The sequence below is a fragment of the Dermacentor silvarum genome, chromosome 9, assembly GCF_013339745.2.
Source record: "Dermacentor silvarum isolate Dsil-2018 chromosome 9, BIME_Dsil_1.4, whole genome shotgun sequence".
In the NCBI taxonomy this organism is placed as follows: Eukaryota; Metazoa; Arthropoda; class Arachnida; order Ixodida; family Ixodidae; genus Dermacentor; species Dermacentor silvarum.
The window spans coordinates 135,716,282-135,733,096 of NC_051162.1; the positions used below are offsets into that span (position 1 = coordinate 135,716,282).

The 16,815-nt window shown below is 47.0% G+C and overlaps 1 protein-coding gene across 1 annotated transcript in view; it reads left to right on the top strand.

The window, feature by feature from the left end:
• The window catches only part of LOC119465013 (endochitinase), a 28,574-nt gene that overhangs the window by 5,515 nt on the left and 6,244 nt on the right, over window positions 1-16,815 (top strand). Inside the window, exons 2-4 of the mRNA XM_037725856.2 lie at window positions 11,565-11,699; window positions 15,480-15,635; window positions 16,434-16,567. Of these exons, the coding sequence (XP_037581784.2) occupies window positions 11,565-11,699; window positions 15,480-15,635; window positions 16,434-16,567 (425 nt within the window). The remainder of the gene's footprint in view (window positions 1-11,564; window positions 11,700-15,479; window positions 15,636-16,433; window positions 16,568-16,815) is intronic.

Here is a 16,815-nt window from a genome sequence, read left to right on the forward strand (position 1 = left end):
TGCCACGTCTAAGATTTTTGAGCTTGTTCTTCACAACATATTGTATTTTACTGTTCAGAACGCATTGACCCGAAATCAGCATGGGCTCCTCACTGGCCGCTCCACTATCACAAGTCTCACAAGTTTCATGACACCGATCTCGCCGGTATACTCCAAAGGGGGTAAGTTGACACCATTAATTGTGACCTCAGCAAAGTTTTTGATGCGGTCAGCCACTCACTGCTTCTGATCAAGTTTACATACTTTGGTGTTGAATCGTCAATTGTAAATCTTTTGCGCAGTTATCCTATTTATAGATCACGTTATGTATGCCAAACGTCTTCTTCTTACGTGGCAACTAGCGCCATCCCTAAGGGATCAGTATTGGAACCACTCCTTTTGTAGCGAGAGCTACATTGGCCGTATTCTCGCCGTTTCGCTGTGGTAGGTGGCCGCACCGCGAGCTGAGCCGTTGCCTAGCAACCGTCGCAGCTGGCAGCGCCGCTCGCCGCGCCATCTGGCATGGCATCAGAAGAGGAGCCGGCGTTGCATCGTATATATAGAAGTGGCGGCTCGGTTGGATTCCAGATATGGAAAGTGAGTCGGAGAGACCGAAAGCAGCCAGGCTTCGTCGTCGGAACGAATCCAAGAGGACGCAGCGAGCCGAGGAGACGGAGGAAGAACAAGCCGCACGCCTTGAGAAGCGTCGTAAGTACGAAGCGGCCAGGCGAGTGCATTCAGATGAGGATGGTTCGTCGTCTAGTTCGGCATCTCGGGCCAGGGCCACGGATCAACGACGTAATGAAACCAGGAGGAGGCAACGAGCTGCGGGGACAGAAGAATAACGTGCTCGGCGTATCGAACAGAGACGGCAGAGTGATGCAGCTCGGAGAGCGCCGCGCCTAGCCGCCGATACAAAGCAGTTGGACGACGTGAAGGCTCGCCGTGTGACGGACCATGTGATTAGGCTGGCTGAAAGTTCAAGTGTGACGCGCATGTTCCAAACGGACTTTACAGACAATGCGTTTGGATTTGCGTGTGACATTTGCGAAAGACTTTGGCATAAGCGTACCTCTCGCGTACCAGGCATAACTGAGTTAAGTAACATCGTATTTTTTTAACAGCGACGCATTCGATCCCACACCAGAGTCCCAAGGCGAGCGTCGTAACCACTAGGCTATACAGCCACGCTTGCACAACATGCATTTAATTATGCGAACCACATAATTGCGTTCGAGCGTCGTCGTCTTCGTCCACAGCTGGCGCGTTCGTACGCGCTCGCGCCAATGCTCTGCGAGGTGAAGAAGAGGTTTTGCGCGCTATGCTCGGAAGAGAGATATAGAAAATGAGAGCGAGAGAAAGACTCATTCACAAGGCGGGTCTGCTGGAACGCGTTATCGCCATTGCAACGCAGTGGAAAGCGGTGCCGGTGTTGCAAGCTGCGCTATGCAACGCGCAGTCATGGCCGCAAGTCCGAGACGCGCGAAAAGACATTATTATCATCATGCGTAATAAGATGAAAAGTTCGCGCGCATTTCCGGAAAATGCTGGGCTACGATCACCCAGCTTCGCTGTTTCAAGCCTTGCGCGGCCGAGTGCAACGTTAAGCGTGTTTTTTTAATTTTTATTAATGGCGTTCTTTCCACCAGTTAGGCATTCTTCATTCCTTCTATATGCCGATGATATAAACATTTTTAGGGAAATTCACACTGTTGATGACTGTCGCATCTTGCAGTTTGACCTGCTTTCTTTTTCTAAATCGTGCACAGATAATAACATAACCTTGAATGCTGCATGGTGAGACCAAAGTCATGATTTTCACCCGCAAAACAACAAGGATTTGTTTTCTTATTCGGTAGATTCTGTACCATTGTGTAGGGTCCGTGAAATCAATGATCTCGGTGTACTTTTTATACAACCTTACACTTTTCAGCTCACAGTAAACGCATTGCTGTGCGGGGTATGCGCACTCTTGGCTCTGTTTGCAGACTATCGAATGAATTCAATTCTCCTACACCGTTCCGCAAGTTGTACACAACAATGTCTTCCTCAACTCGAATACGCGGTGGTCGTCTGGAGCGGTATCTCTAAATCCAACAGTGACATTATAGATCGGGTCCAGAAAACGTTTCTAAGCGTATATCATCAGCGCTTTGCTAACACGGATGCTATAGCTTGCTCTAGCACTGTCGGGTTATTATTGCGATAGCAATTATATGGACACTTCAACCGGATTTCTGCCGTCGCGTCGCCGTCGCCGTCGCCGTCGCCGTGAGGTTCCCTATAGATAAAATCTTCGCCGCGCGCCGTATGCCCGAGCGGAAGCGTGCGGGGACGCGCGCTATCACGGAGAGCGAACGCACTCAATCTCCCACGCGCAAGCAAGGAAGCGGGAAGCCAGCGCCGGGGGAAGCGGGGGGGGGGGGGGGGGGGGGCGCACTTCTACTTTGCCAACAACCACGCTCGTCGCTCGCCCGCACCGTCTCTTATCTCCACACGGCTCTGACCTTTATGCACCGTGCATTCGCCGCTCAGTTTCCGTTGAAGCGACAGACCACACGTACCTTCGCCGCTGCGGCGTATGCGCTTGCTGCCAGAGTTTTGACAATCGTTGTCTGCAGTCATTCAGTGTGATCTATTCATGTTTGTTTGTGCGCGCTCACACCACGCTTGTTCATTCAGTTAGTAATAGTCGGGCCACATTTTCCAACGCACGCTACACATGCAATGCTGCCCGGATCGGCAGTGCAGCGCTACAGGTGTGTCCCTTCGCACGCGCTGCCCACGGGAAGCGCTTCTCATCAACATCCCCGTTTCACACGCGCCTTCTCGTGGTCATCGAGTCTCTCTTCATGTCGGCCTACTTACGCCGCAGCACACCTGCTTACTTAGTCAACTCATGTTTACTACAATTCATATTGCTACCAAAGCCGCTCACCTTACTTCGTATGACATTGCTGTGTTGCTATCGCATTCATTGCTTCGCCCTTAGGGCGAAACTGTGACATTTTTTCATTGCCCTTAATTCGCTGCCGACGTAATCGTGCTGACCTTCTGTTTCTTTTCAAACTCCTTCGCGGTAGCCTCATGTGCCCCGAGCTCCTTAGTTGCATCATGTATCATGTAGCTCCTTAGTTGTATCATGTATCATCAGAGAACACAGACCTTTCCATGTTGCTGCCTGTCACCACCAACACTCAACCGTCCACAGAATACAGAGTCTTTATAACGGCAATTTTCATGACCTTGATATTTTTCACAATTCGCTCTCATTATTCTTTTCTGAGCTTTGCGTTGTTCTCTTAGTTTCACATATTGTTCAACTTCATTTCTCCTCCTTTTTCTTATTTATTCATTTTGCGCCTTGTGTGTACACTTTTCTTTTCAAGATTGTTATTGTTTATTGAATGTGTGTGTGTGTGTGTGTGTGTGTGTGTGTGTGTGTGTGTGTGTGTGTGTGTGTGTGTGTGTGTGTGTGTGTGTGTGTGTGTGTGTGTGTGTGTGCGTGTGTGTGTGCGTGTGTGTGTGTGTGTGTGTGTGTGTGTGTGTGTGTGTGTGTGTGTGTGTGTGTGTGTGTGTGTGTGTGTGTGTGTGTGTGTGTGTGTGTGTGTGTGTGTGTGTGTGTGTGTGTGTGTGTGTGTGTGTGTGTGTGTGTGTGTGTGTGTGTGTGTGTGTGTGTGTGTGTGTGTGTGTGTGTGTGGTGTGTGTGTGTGTGTGTGTGTGTTTGTTGTTGCTTGTTTGTTTGTTTGCTTGCTTGTATGTACTGATATTCTCCTGCTGTATTTCTTTTTCTATGTATATGTGCGCCAGCACTTAGACCTCATGGCTGTTCCTGGGCACGATAAATACATGATTGATTAGTCGATTATTAACATGTTGCAGCGTAGTTAGTGGCCTGATTTCTTCTTACTTTTAGCTTTCTCCGTATGCCGTACGTGTTGAGGTTGACGAATTACTAAGAACGTCATTAGAGATGAATTGAAATATCTTTGAATTGCCTCTATTTGCAGCGTAAAGCCGATGTTTAACCTAGCGTCCCATCCACAATGCAAGAGTAAAAAGGAGAGCCAGGAAAAAAAATTCAGAGCCCTTCCACTACTGTGAAGGTGGAAGTCAGCGAAGCTGTGACTGGTGGGTCTGCTGTAGTGAATATTGCTATAGCGAATTTATATATTATCATCATTGACTATATTGAGCGTCTTCGGCATGTTAGTCAAAGAGCAAGGACATCGGCGTCTTGTTTTCGCCCGGCGCGATGGCCAAGTAGTGCGCTTGCTGCGCCAAGGCCGCCCGCGATGTGCTCCGCTTCGCGGGCCTGATCTTCTGCCGAGGCGTTGGCGCGACGAGGAATCTCCAGCTCCGGCTCTCGGCGGCTTATACCCACATATCCAACGCGGGTGTGAGCCACACGTGATTTCTTTCTTACCTTCCTGCTTTCTCTCTTTCTTTCTCTGCTTCTCTCCCTCTCTCTTTATTTCCTTCCTTCCTTCCTTTTCCTTCCTTCCTTCCTTCCTTCCGCGCCTTATATATCTAACACTCCTCCGTGTACCCGCGCTCTTGCTCGGGGCGGTGCCGCCGCCTACGAGCAGAAAAGAGAAGTACTGCATTATGACACTAACGCGCACCGACAGTGAACGCTTCGGTGGTCTCAGCACTACGACGCCTCGATGCCAGCATTCGAAGGGACGCTGGCATCAAGAAGCACTACCAACGCTAGGGGGCGTTCACCGTACTCAGCACAGCGGAGCGTGGCCTCCGCAATTAGCTCTGAAAATGTTTCTGAAGTTGATCGCGGAGGCTGCAATTACGACGCGCTGTACGCGCTGATTTGACTCGGTGACGATTCAGTTACGTGCTTTGTCTTGCGCGTTGTATTAGTGTGTCAGTTACGTGCTTCGTCTTTCGCGTTGTGCTAGCGTGTGCAGCGTAGTGCAGCTTCCATATGCACGACGGTTGCTCATGGTCATCGACGTTGGTAGTCGTGATGGAGGAGACGTGCCACCAGGCGTCAGCGTGGGTGCATCAACGCCTTATTCCTTCCTTCCAATTCCTTTCGTTCTTTCTTTTCCCTGGCTCATACCAGCATATCCAATGCGGATATGGGCCACATGTGATTTTATTATCGTTAATCGTGACGTAAGTGACGAGCATGTGATGTTATGGATGTCATGACCTATCAGTGATGTTAGTCATATATATTCGTACCCTTCCGTGCCAATTTTGGTATATACCAAGTGAACAAGACGCCACAAAACAAGACGCCACAAAATTGTTGCCTACTTCCGGTGTACACGGACGCGATCTTCTGGGACCTAGACTATAACAGCTTCGCTTTAAAAAAATTAAAAAAAAGAGTAGCTCACCAAGCACGCCAACAGTTAGCGAAGCCAATTGAATACTCCAAGTCGGTTTTTTGAGAACGGGATAAAGTATATGGCGTGATTTTTGGCAGCGCCAAACACTGATCTGCGGAAAGAAAAGAAAAAGAACGAAGTCTTAGTGAGATAAGGATGACTATGAGCGCTGGTGTGTGTTTCATTTGGATGTTGTTTTAGGTTAGTTTAGCATGAGGAAACACGTGCGGAGCAGCTATGGTAGAAAACTGCGAAACATTAGTCATGAATTCGGCTATAGAGCATAAAAGCGTTCAAAATTAGCGTTCATGTTTCTAGCACTCCCCCCTCCCCCCAAAAAAAGAAAGACAGCAAAAAACAAACAAACAAACAAAAACACGAAGGGCACCACCACCACATCCAACTCCAGGCAGTCCAGAGGGCCCACGACATCGCAACGGGATTTCGCCTCCCGGTGCCATCGTGGGCGGAGCCACCGACTGACCTGAGGGAGCCTTCGGCTCCCCCTGGCCAGTTTCTCAGGACCAATAAAAGTTCTTGTCACTGTCACGAAGGGAACTCACTACGGTGAGGGGGCCTGTCAGAATAGTGTATACACTATTATGATGGGCCCCCTCGCAGTGTGCTTGCTAAAGTGAGGGGGCCCCTTTTTATTCCGTCACCTTCTATGTGCACAGAGTTTCCCTAGTCAGTGGTTGGCCCGCCGCACCGGAGCAAGCAGTAAGTAACAAAGTAAGAACGTGTCATCTTTCATTGGTCTGCGTCCGCTAAAGCGGCATCTACGTAAGGCCTCCACCTCCCTCTCTCTGGGCTACGCTACGAGTTGCATCGCTCCCCTCGGCAGGAGCTCTCCGTGTAAGGCGTAGTAGTAAAGCAGTAGTAAAGTAACGGTCGGCGCCGCCGCTGCTGCGGTGATGATGATGATGATGATTTATTGGCCTCCCCTTTGAAATGGGGCGGTGACAAATAGTCATCTAGCCTGCTTGATTTATTCAGGTGTGCTCTACATGTTTTTTTTTTTCTAGCATCTTTGGATACATTTCATTAATTTTTTTCTCAATACCTACCTTGTACCTCTACCTATCACTGAGAGACCAAATCAGGTCGTATCACTCTCTTCTGTGTTTTTTTTCTCACCAACACTCTAAACGTCTCTTGCTTATCTCGACTGCTGACGGTTGATGCTTCCGTCCAATTTAAACCCAAGCGCTTCTAGAAGGTGTACGTTACCTACTGTTCTCACAGGGTTAATCCCTTCACATTCCATTAGGATGTGTTGAGTGGTCTTCGGATCTTTGCTGCAGCATACACATGTCTCATCTAGTTCCAAGTATTTGCTCCGGTATGTTTTGGTCCTTAGGCAACCAGATCGAGCCTGAAATAGCAAGGCACTGCCCTTTGTGTTATCGTACGGATTTTTCCTTGTAATTTCCTTCTTCTCATTCTTGTAAATAACCATGGTTCTTTTTATTTCCACTCTTTGCATCCAATTCACGGTCTCCATTTCTCTCACTTTCTTTCTGATGACTTGGCTGCCAACTTTCTTGACCTCTTCTTCCATTCTATGTCCACGCTTTTCAGATACAGATACTTGTGCCCTTAACCGCCCATTTATTTTCATCCATGTTCCTGAGTCTTTCTTCAAAACTAATTTTGGTCTGTGCTTCTGTGACTTCAAAAAAGGCCCAACCCATGTCACTTTACACTGCCTCATTCGTGGTTTTACTTTGGGCTCCCAAAGCCAACCGGCCTACTGATATTTGGTTAACTACCGACCCCGACAAGATATCCGATTTTAAGCATAGAATGGCATTTGCGAACGTTAGCGTTGGCGCCATCACTCCTTTCCAGATTCCACGCACCACCTCATGCTTATTGCGGCCCCACTGTGCTCTGTGTTTCATTGTTCCTACAATCCGCTTCCCCTTTGTTTTGAGATTATCTTGGTGGGTTCTCGAGTCTTTCCTTCGTTTATGTATACGTCGAAGTACTTGTATTGCTTGACTGTGGGCATGACTCGTTGAATTGACACCACGTAATTACTCGTCTCATCATTAAGGCTCATAATTCTTGATTTCTCTGTGCTAAACTTAAGAACTAGATTTGTCGCAGCGTTGCCACAGATATTCTTAAGTGTTTGCAAATCTCCTGTATTGTCCGCTAGTAGCACTATGTTGTCCGCATACATCAGTCCAGAGACCTTCTGTTGCCCTATTTGTCCATTACGCATGTAGGATAAATTAAACCCTAATTCGATGTTTTCCAGACGTCTTTCTGTGCCCTTAACATAAAGCGGGAACAACAATGGTGACAGAGGACATCCTTGCTTCAGTCCTTGGTGAATTCTCACCACTTCATTACCGAATGCGTGGAGGCGAGCGCCATCTTGTGGTGCTGCAAAGAACCCAGCGGCGCACGCAGCGCGCACCTTCCGCTGTGATTGGTTGAGTTTTCCTACGATGGAGACGAAGAAATCCCGGGATTCTAGACATATACAGCTTCGCTGTAATAAAAATTGGAGGACGCTTAAGCTTCGGCTTAAGAGTGGAACGTGAAAGCGTTATCGGACCCCCCTTTCGCATCACATTTTTCTTTATGAGTAGGCTTCACTTCAACACACTTTCATTTCATTTCATGTCATTTATTTCTGAAAGTGCCCAAGAACAGCTCTAGGCCTTATATTGGTGCACTTGTGTTATACAAAGAACAGAAAAAAACAACGATAAGCCTGAAAGTACCGTGGTAAAATGCAACAAAAAATTGAATTACATTATTGACAGAAATGAAATAATGAGCAAATGCAAGAGCTGACAATATCAACAGCGTAACGCAAGATATTTTGTTGTGTCACAAGGCGTGTTATAGCATTATATGTGCAAGAGGAGTTAACGTAGAAAATGCTGCGATTAAGCAAATTTGGGCGAGGCCCGCAGAACGTTACAGCCGACAGTAACCGCGCACAGGAAAAGTGGTTATGAATTAGTTTATACAGGAATAATTAATCGCGATATTTTCGCCTTATTTCTAAGGATGTAATATTAAACATGCGCAGCACGCGCTCATAGGCATAAAATGCACGGCGTCCCAGAAATCTATAGTACAGGATACGAATGAAACGTCGCTGAACACATTCAATTCTAGCCACATTGGTCAAATTAATAGAGTTCCATACAATGTAACTAAACTCTAACTTGGTGCGGACAAAATAAGAATACAAGAGAACAACGCAGTTGACCTTAGTAGACTTTTTTTGTCACTGTTGATATCTGACCTAACTTTCTGTAGGATGCATTAACAATGCTTGAAACAAGTAGTTCGAACGTTAGTCGGGAGTCAAGCAATATTCCTAAGTCGCGCGTACAACTCGCTCTTTTCAAAGGAATGTTATCAAGTGAGTATTCGTATGATAAAGTGGTCAATTTACGACTAAAGGAAACAAGAAGTGTCTTAGTTGGGTTAATACGCAAAAAGGTAGAAGCCCACCACTCCGCGACATGTAGAATTCACATCTTCCCGTAATAATTCACAATCCTGCGCTGTTTCTATTTTACGGTAAAGCTTAATATCATCAGCGTACAAAAGGAGACGCGAATGGCGTAACCATTCTTCAAGATTATTAACAAATATATTGAAAAATAACGGCGCTAAGATAGACCCTTGCGGAACACCGGAAGTTTATTCATAAGGCAAAGAGTATTTAGCACCAACGCGAACATAATTTAACCGATTGGACAGGTAGTCTTTAATCAGTGTGCAAAGGCTGGTACTAACGCCCTAACTCAGGAGTTTATGGATAAAAAGGTCATGAGAAACAACATCAAATGCCTTTGACAGGTTGAAGTATACTGTGTCTAACTGCCTCGGATTAGCAGCAGCGGGTCCCGCAGCATGAAGAAACAACATTGTTTCCACAGACCTGCCTTGAACGAATCCATGTTGGCATACACTAATCTTATGTTTAAAGAAAAACGACAGATGTGTAAACATCGCTATTTCAAACACAAATGCCGACGGAGACAAGAGGGACACGGGGCGATAATTTTTGATATCGCTCACGCTGCCACTTATATGAATTGGCACAACTATTGCGTTCTTCCAACACGAAGGAAACGCACTCGCACGCAAAGCAAGATTAAAGATGTGCGTAAGGAGAGGAACAAAAATACAAGAACATCCTTTGATACCAAAACTTAATATTCGGTCATAAGCAAGAGAATGCTTTGGTTTCAACTTGCTTACGGCCGCTGCGATATCGTCTTCTGAAAAACATGAAATGTTGAAATGGTCACTGAAGCTATACTGCCAGTCACCAGTGGTAGGAGCATGCGCTGTGTTAAAGAAAACCGAGGAAAAATGTCCAGCGAAATGAGCGAATGCATTGGTGATATTGTCGCAGTTTCTAAGAATGCCACGAGAAGGATGATTTATGACATGAATGTCGGCCCGCTCAGAATTGCGATCTTTTACATAGGTATAGAAACGTTTGGGATCGCATTTTACGTGCTATTCGACAAAGTTAATGTATGCATCACTGTCTCTACGCATTACGCGTTTCACCTCGCTTCGCAAGGCGCTAAATTTTTCGTACCACCCCGATGATTCTGTTTTTTTAACTTCCTGTGTTACTTTAGCTTTTTACGAAGTAAACCGCGCAATTCCTTAGAACACCACTTAGGATAGCGTGCAGGGCGAAACTCTTTGCAGGGAATGAAGGCTTCCTAAGCACATTTTACATTATCAGTAAGCATGCTAACTACTTTGTTGACACCTGTGGCGCGGTACAATTCAGATCAGTCGGCATCATTCAAATAATGGTAAAGATCTAGGTAGTCACCGGTCGGAAAAACAAATGAGCGAACAGGTTCGCTCGACACATGATTCGCCCCTAGAAAAATTGCGAATTCGAGGGGAACGTGCCAACTAAACCGCCAACAGTAACAAAAAAACTCACCAACACAGAAATTAGCCAGAATCAGATCTTAAACATTTCCAGCGGCATTTGGGACCTTGTTAAACTGCGTTAATCCGAGAAATTCGATAAAGATGAACAGCGCATCACAGCGAGGGGATGATAAAGATACGGATGTCGCGCGTGAGAAATCCCAAACAATAGACGGAACATTGAAATGACCAGCTATCAGAATATTATATTTTGCTACATCAATAACTGCAACTAAGTCATTCATATGCTTAGAAAACTGCACGTTACTTATGTTAGGAGGGAAGTAGGCTGCGCAGAGCAACACATTTTTGCCGCTTTTAACAGGAATTTCAACCCACCCACTTTCTGATCTAATCTCAAAGTCCGCACGCCTTAAAACGCTAAGATCGTTCCGCACGGCAATTAGCACACCGCCGCCGCATTTAACGGGCGCATCATACACGCGGTCACATCTACGAACTGTGTATTCCGGCGGAAAGTAATTCTTAGAAAGTAAGTCGTTGCAAAGCCAAGTTTCCGTTAAGCATATAACATGGTATGAGCAGGCTAGCACGTTCTCATAGAAACTGTAGGATTTCGTGCGTAGACCACGAATATTTTGGTAAAAAACGGAGCACTTCAATATTGAGGTTCGAAAAGAAGCTAGGTTATTTTGTCGCTGGCGTCCCTGTATGCATCATGCCTGTCATAGAAAGGCCTGAACAGGCAACCCTTCGGCCAAATGTTTTCAGAGTTGATTTTTTGGAAGACGTTCTCGTTCACTGTGACCCGGAAAGAAGCGTAGCTCTCGTGCTTCGCTTTGAGCTTTTGGCAGTCGACATCGATGCTATCAACAACATTTTACAGCGTAGCACAGATTTCCTAGCAAGTTGTCGAAGGGGCCAAGTGAAACACGAAAAGCGAACGCCTTCCCGGCACAGCGTGCTGGAAATACTTGCCCCCAGCGACGGCGGCTTCGCCCTCGTCCTGGGCCGGAAAGGAGTTGGCTGTAGGCCTGGACACGCATTTGCTTCCCGCGATGGCCCATCCACAGGAGCCAGTGCAAATGTGACGCTGAGCTGTTGTTCACGTACAGGCGCGAAGCTGGTGGAGAGGACCGGTTGACTTGAGACGTGTGACCAAAGGGACGTCGGTGAAGGCGCCAAAGGAGCCCACTCTTTTTCGTCACCTTGCTGCTGCGCGCATTTGCGCAATAGCTCTGTGTTCCGGGCCAGGTGCAAGCGAAGGTTGTCGTTGTCCTTCTTCAGAGCAAGAACCCCACTTGCAAGTGATGCGATTTTGTCGCACAGGGCCTGCACGACGACACCAAGTTGGCCGCAGGCTCCATCACAGGCGGTGACGTCCTGGTCCAGCGAGGCACTTACAGCCAGCTTTTGAAACCCTATGCTGTCGCACCCGTTGCGTCCAGTACACTGGGAGAATTTGTAAGTGCTCGATCCTGTGGGCATGTATAGCTCGTACTCTTCGTCAACGATGTTCAAAACTTGCAGTGGAACCGGCGGCCACAAGGCCCACAGCAACGAGAAATCGTTGTCGACCGAAGAACGGCTGCGACACGAATCGCACTTGGCCTTTGAACCCGTCATGGCATGTCAGCGGACAGGAAAACTTCCGACACAATCTGGGAAAGCCAGCTTACAAAGAACAAGCTTACACCGATACCCTTAAGGTCGGCTTCGCTTTTGAACTAAAATTCACTGCTGGGAAGACATTTTTCCAGGGGCTATATAAGCCGTCCTATATCAAAATGGGAAGGCCCTAGAACGTTATTACTATTTTAATAATTGTTTGCTGCTGCCTCGAGGCGCGCGTGTCCAAGACGCATTAGCTGGCTGAGTACGTCCCAGTTTGACCTGCCGTAGAGTTACTGTATATGCTCCCGTAGGGAGCATATACAGTAACTCTAACCTGCTGAGGAGTCGAGCGCCATATGAATGGTGTTTTTGCAAGTAATCTACCTGGGCGCGCCACTGTTGTATGGTAGAAATGCTGGAAAATGGGTTTGTGTTTGAGTTTCCTCGTAACAGAATTATGTTTTCTCGCACATTCAAATTACAATCCGACGCTATCATATCTGTAGGTTATCGTTAAGAAGTACTTCACGATTCTTCTGACGTGACGTTTAATTTCTTTGAGAATTTAAATTAGTTAAATAACGCCTCTGCGCCACGCGGAGGGCCTGCGTGGTCGGGGTGGTTCGGGATTATTGTCTCAGTCGCGGACGCCGGCGCCGACGCCGGATTTTCCGCGGCATGGGGCCCTTAACACTTTCGCTTTAAAAGAAGTAGCGAGATACCAATTGCCACACATACAGATGTACTAAGCCTGGCCCACCTGTGCTGACCGGCCTGAAAAGATTATCTCGCTTCATAGGTTCATAACTGTTAAAGACCGTATGAAAGTCGCAAATACGCCGTGAAAGCATGAATGTACTATCTGGCACAGTCAAGCACTTGTACTATACATTGAATATATTTGTTGCCAAGAACGTATTGCATGCGTCAACTTTACCGAAATTTGAAAGGTTGCCCGGTACAATGGATTTAACTTAACATTCAAGAGCTGGAACTCTCTCTGTCCAATAGTGCGCACTTAACTTGTGTGCATTTAAGAAACGCCGATGTATCCTGGGAGCACCACAAACCACTCTATTCCAGCGAACGGAGTAGGTGTAGACCACCATGACCCAAACCACAGATCTGAACTTTTTTAATAGTGGATCTGTGTGCCTGAAACAATACCAAATTGCTCTACGGTACCTACAATTGGTTCAACGCTTGGTTCGGCTTTGCAGAAAAAAGCAATATCGTCTGCATACGCTATTCCTTTAACCTTATGCCCTAGCACGCTGTAGTCATGAATGCTATCAGATTGAAGAATGCTTAAGCACAGCGGCGTTAACTAAAGAGAAAACAGGGGAGGCGACATAGGACTTGCTTAGCAGAAGATTGGATAGATATAGGCTCCGAGTGATGGCCGTTCACAATGAAGCCGGTAGAACAATGTTTGTAACAAAGTTTTAGCAAACTAGAACCAACATTAGCTTGTCGTGGAAGAAAGAACAGAAATGCATGGGGAACATGATCAAATAAATGCTTTCCGAGATCAACTTGAAGTAATGCGAGTGTCTCATAAGAGTTTTAACCATAATCAAGAAGAGTACGAGCGATATGGATGTTGTTTGTACAGAGCGGCCCTTTAGTCCACACGTTTGGTGAGGCGCAATTAGGATTGACATTACAAATTGTGATTATTATACAAAATTTAGTGAAAAGCTTTATAGACAACATTGCATAACGTTATTGTACGATAGCCCTCTGCATGACGTCTGCTGTTAACCCGTCACTATAGTGTTATGGCTATAGTGACGGACCCCCTCACTATAGTCACTTCCGGCCCAATAACGTAGCGACAGCAGATAGAAAGGTAGAGAAACAGACTGACCGAGGGTGAATGGGCGCCGCGGCTAAATCATGTTTTGTCCATATGCGAACATTACATGAGCGCCATTGTCATAAGCATGTATCCTGTTGTGTGTCCCGGTTTAGAAAAAAACATTTCAAAGAGAAGCAAGAGTGTTGTAGCGTGCGAGTTTCTAGAGGCATCATGTGTTTTCCCTATTAATGCAAGTCTCTAAAACTAGCTCATTTTAGCTTTATTTGTACAATTTCCACCTTTTTCCCATTTTACTTTCTCATTTAGATTTATTTTTCTCTCTTTTGTCTACCCACCGGCTTCATGATCAATTCCTAGTAAAGGGTAAGTGCTCTGGTATAAGGAGAGGCACACAAGCAACGCGGTTCGCGCTTTAAAGAAAGCGAAGAAGAAGACAGCGGTTCTCCCCTTGCGAAGCCGTCTGTTCTTGAAGTCACACGGAAACCAGGTTAGTCTACAGAAAGACTTCGGTGCTCTTTTAGTGGAATTCTAATGAGTTGTTAAATATAAAGCTGACTAGTTAAGGAGGTAGCTACAGCTTGAATGCACCGTTCTGCCATGACAGTGACGAGCACACAACTGAGCCAGTCTCGATTAACAAGGTCCGAGGGGGCCAATTTGCATTGCCACCTGTTAATGACGGCACCTAGTGTTACCACCACCATTGTGTAAATTTTCTGGAGGAAGCAGGTTACAAGGGCTGGCTCTTTGTTGCTTAAAGAAAATTGTCCACAACCAGGCAGTGGTTTCTCCTGTACCTGTTCTTACTATATATGTACCTGGTCGCGCTTTATTCACAGACAGCATAGGATAGCAGTCGAATGCTGATCCCTCGCTCTCCAATCATGTTTATGAATATATGTTGGCATCCTTTAACCCGTAATCCCGTTTTCGTGGTCGGCCCTATGTCCGCTGATGCAAAATGCACTGTGCAAAGGGCAACGGAATTGGAGAGAGCGGAGATGCCGCTGCTATGGTTGCGATCGAGTAGCACTGAATGGCATGACACTCCTCGGGGTTGATCTTGCACACATACACAAGCACCCTAAATTTGGACGTGGAAACATCCACCATAGTCGCATAGTTGGTAGTGCATACGCACACGTAACGCGGAGGTTGTGGGTTCGGCTCCCACCGGCTACAAGTCGCTAATACCTTCCCCTATGCTTTCCTTGGCTTTATTATCTGTTGGCTTCAAATGGTTACCGTCAAACTAAGTATGCCGCATGTACGTCAAACGTTTTCTTCAATATATCATCACGTTCTGAACGTAGTTATATTGGGCAAACAAGCGGGTGCTTCAACGATACAGCAGGACAGCGCAATAATGATGTCAGCAAAAGTTAGGATAGTGACTTGGCTCAGTAATATATGCGAAGAAAGCTAATAGTTTAATCATCATTTTTAATAATGGTGCGTGATCAGTACGTTAAGTGCCCGTCTTTGGCATTACATAATGAAGTGGTTGCTTATATTGCAAAGTATTTGCAGAAGCACGTATGCGCTTGAAGTTTGCAATCTTGTGCGCGCTTGATAGGTGGTCTGTATTCAATAGTGGCTCGTTCGAAATAAACACTTTTTAGAAGTTCAGCCTGTCATCCGTCCCCTTTTCGTCTTTTGCGCTGCTAGAATGCTGTCTATCTGCAAGATGAGCCGAACTCACCGCGATCGGAACACTTAACCAGCATAGGACTCTCGAACTCAGTGCATCAGCGAGAGGATGCCAGTAGGCCAGTGCAACCGGTCCTCGCGCCACTCGTCCCGCCAAGGGTGCCGCCGCGGCGGCTGTTCGCGAGGACCAGCCGTCTCTACGCAGGAGGCTGGTGTACACGCTGGCGTTCCTGATCAACTCGGTCGCTCTGGCCGCGCTGCTGTGGGCGCTAGCCACGCGCCAGCAGCCGCCCGCCCGTGAGGAATACACGAAGGTTAGAGGTGCCTTCCAGTACAATAAGACGGTCTGAGAAGCGTGCTCCCGATGACAAGACGCGTTGTAGGGCGATTTGGTGCTTCGATGCGTGGGTGGAGCCGGTGCAGAGATTGCGGACACGTACACAAATGCACAGGCACGAATACAGACACGTTTGTTCGTGTTTGGATTCTTTGTGCCGGCTATGCCATCAGGCCCCGCGTGCGCTCGACAAGTGTAAATGGTCCCTCAAGACTGCTCGGAGCGTATACGCACCGATCTTTATATTGCGCGCTTACGATGACCAAGGAAGTGAACGGGAGAAGGTGAAGTAACTGTGCGCAGTGCTCATCACTGGCTGGAGTTAATTCCGCAGTTCACGAAATGTCCATTATCATTTGAGAATTTTTCTGCACACACTCAACAGACAACTTCCATAAAGGGTCTATAAATCATAGACAGCTTACTGACTAAGGTCACGTGTTAGCACATGTCGACAGGATATCGATGCTCAATCTGTGTAATAGAGACCTAAATTTTCGAGCAAACCACTAGAACGCTGGTGGTTTATTCGTCGAAAAAAAAGTTGAAAATAATATAGCCTATAAAATGTCCGCATAGGGGTGTGTTACCAATAAACGTATTCTATAGCACGCGAGAACTTGTCACCTGACCGGCTGACACCAGACATGTGTTGAATGCTACTATACGTAGTGGTAGCGAGGGAAAAGCTCGGCGCTCCACTGGGAAGAATGCCCAAGCGTTTGAAGTTGCGTGTTCCCACATGCACGTCCTTCTTCGTTCTTCGCGGTCCAAGGCACTCGACAGGTCCGACCACTCGGGACCATCGGGTGACGACGATGGTCGCCACAGGCGCGCCGCTCATCCCCCGCCGAGGTCGGCCACGGAGCCCTTTGTGGACGAGAAGGAAGAACCATCAAGGCCTCTGGGGTGAGTCACCGACACGCCTTCACACTCTCATTTCCCAGTTGCTGGTGTCGTATTTGGTTTAAGTACAAGCACGCACGCACACACGAGGCCAGAAAGCTATGTAGAGAACGTTTCCGTTAACCTTATGCCTCTCGTTTTGTTTGCGATATCATATCTAGTACCTGGCATATAGGGGCATTTGCAGTCAACCAAGACATGAAATTTTCAGATGATTGCCACAACCTGCATTCATGAGTAAGGTCAACAAG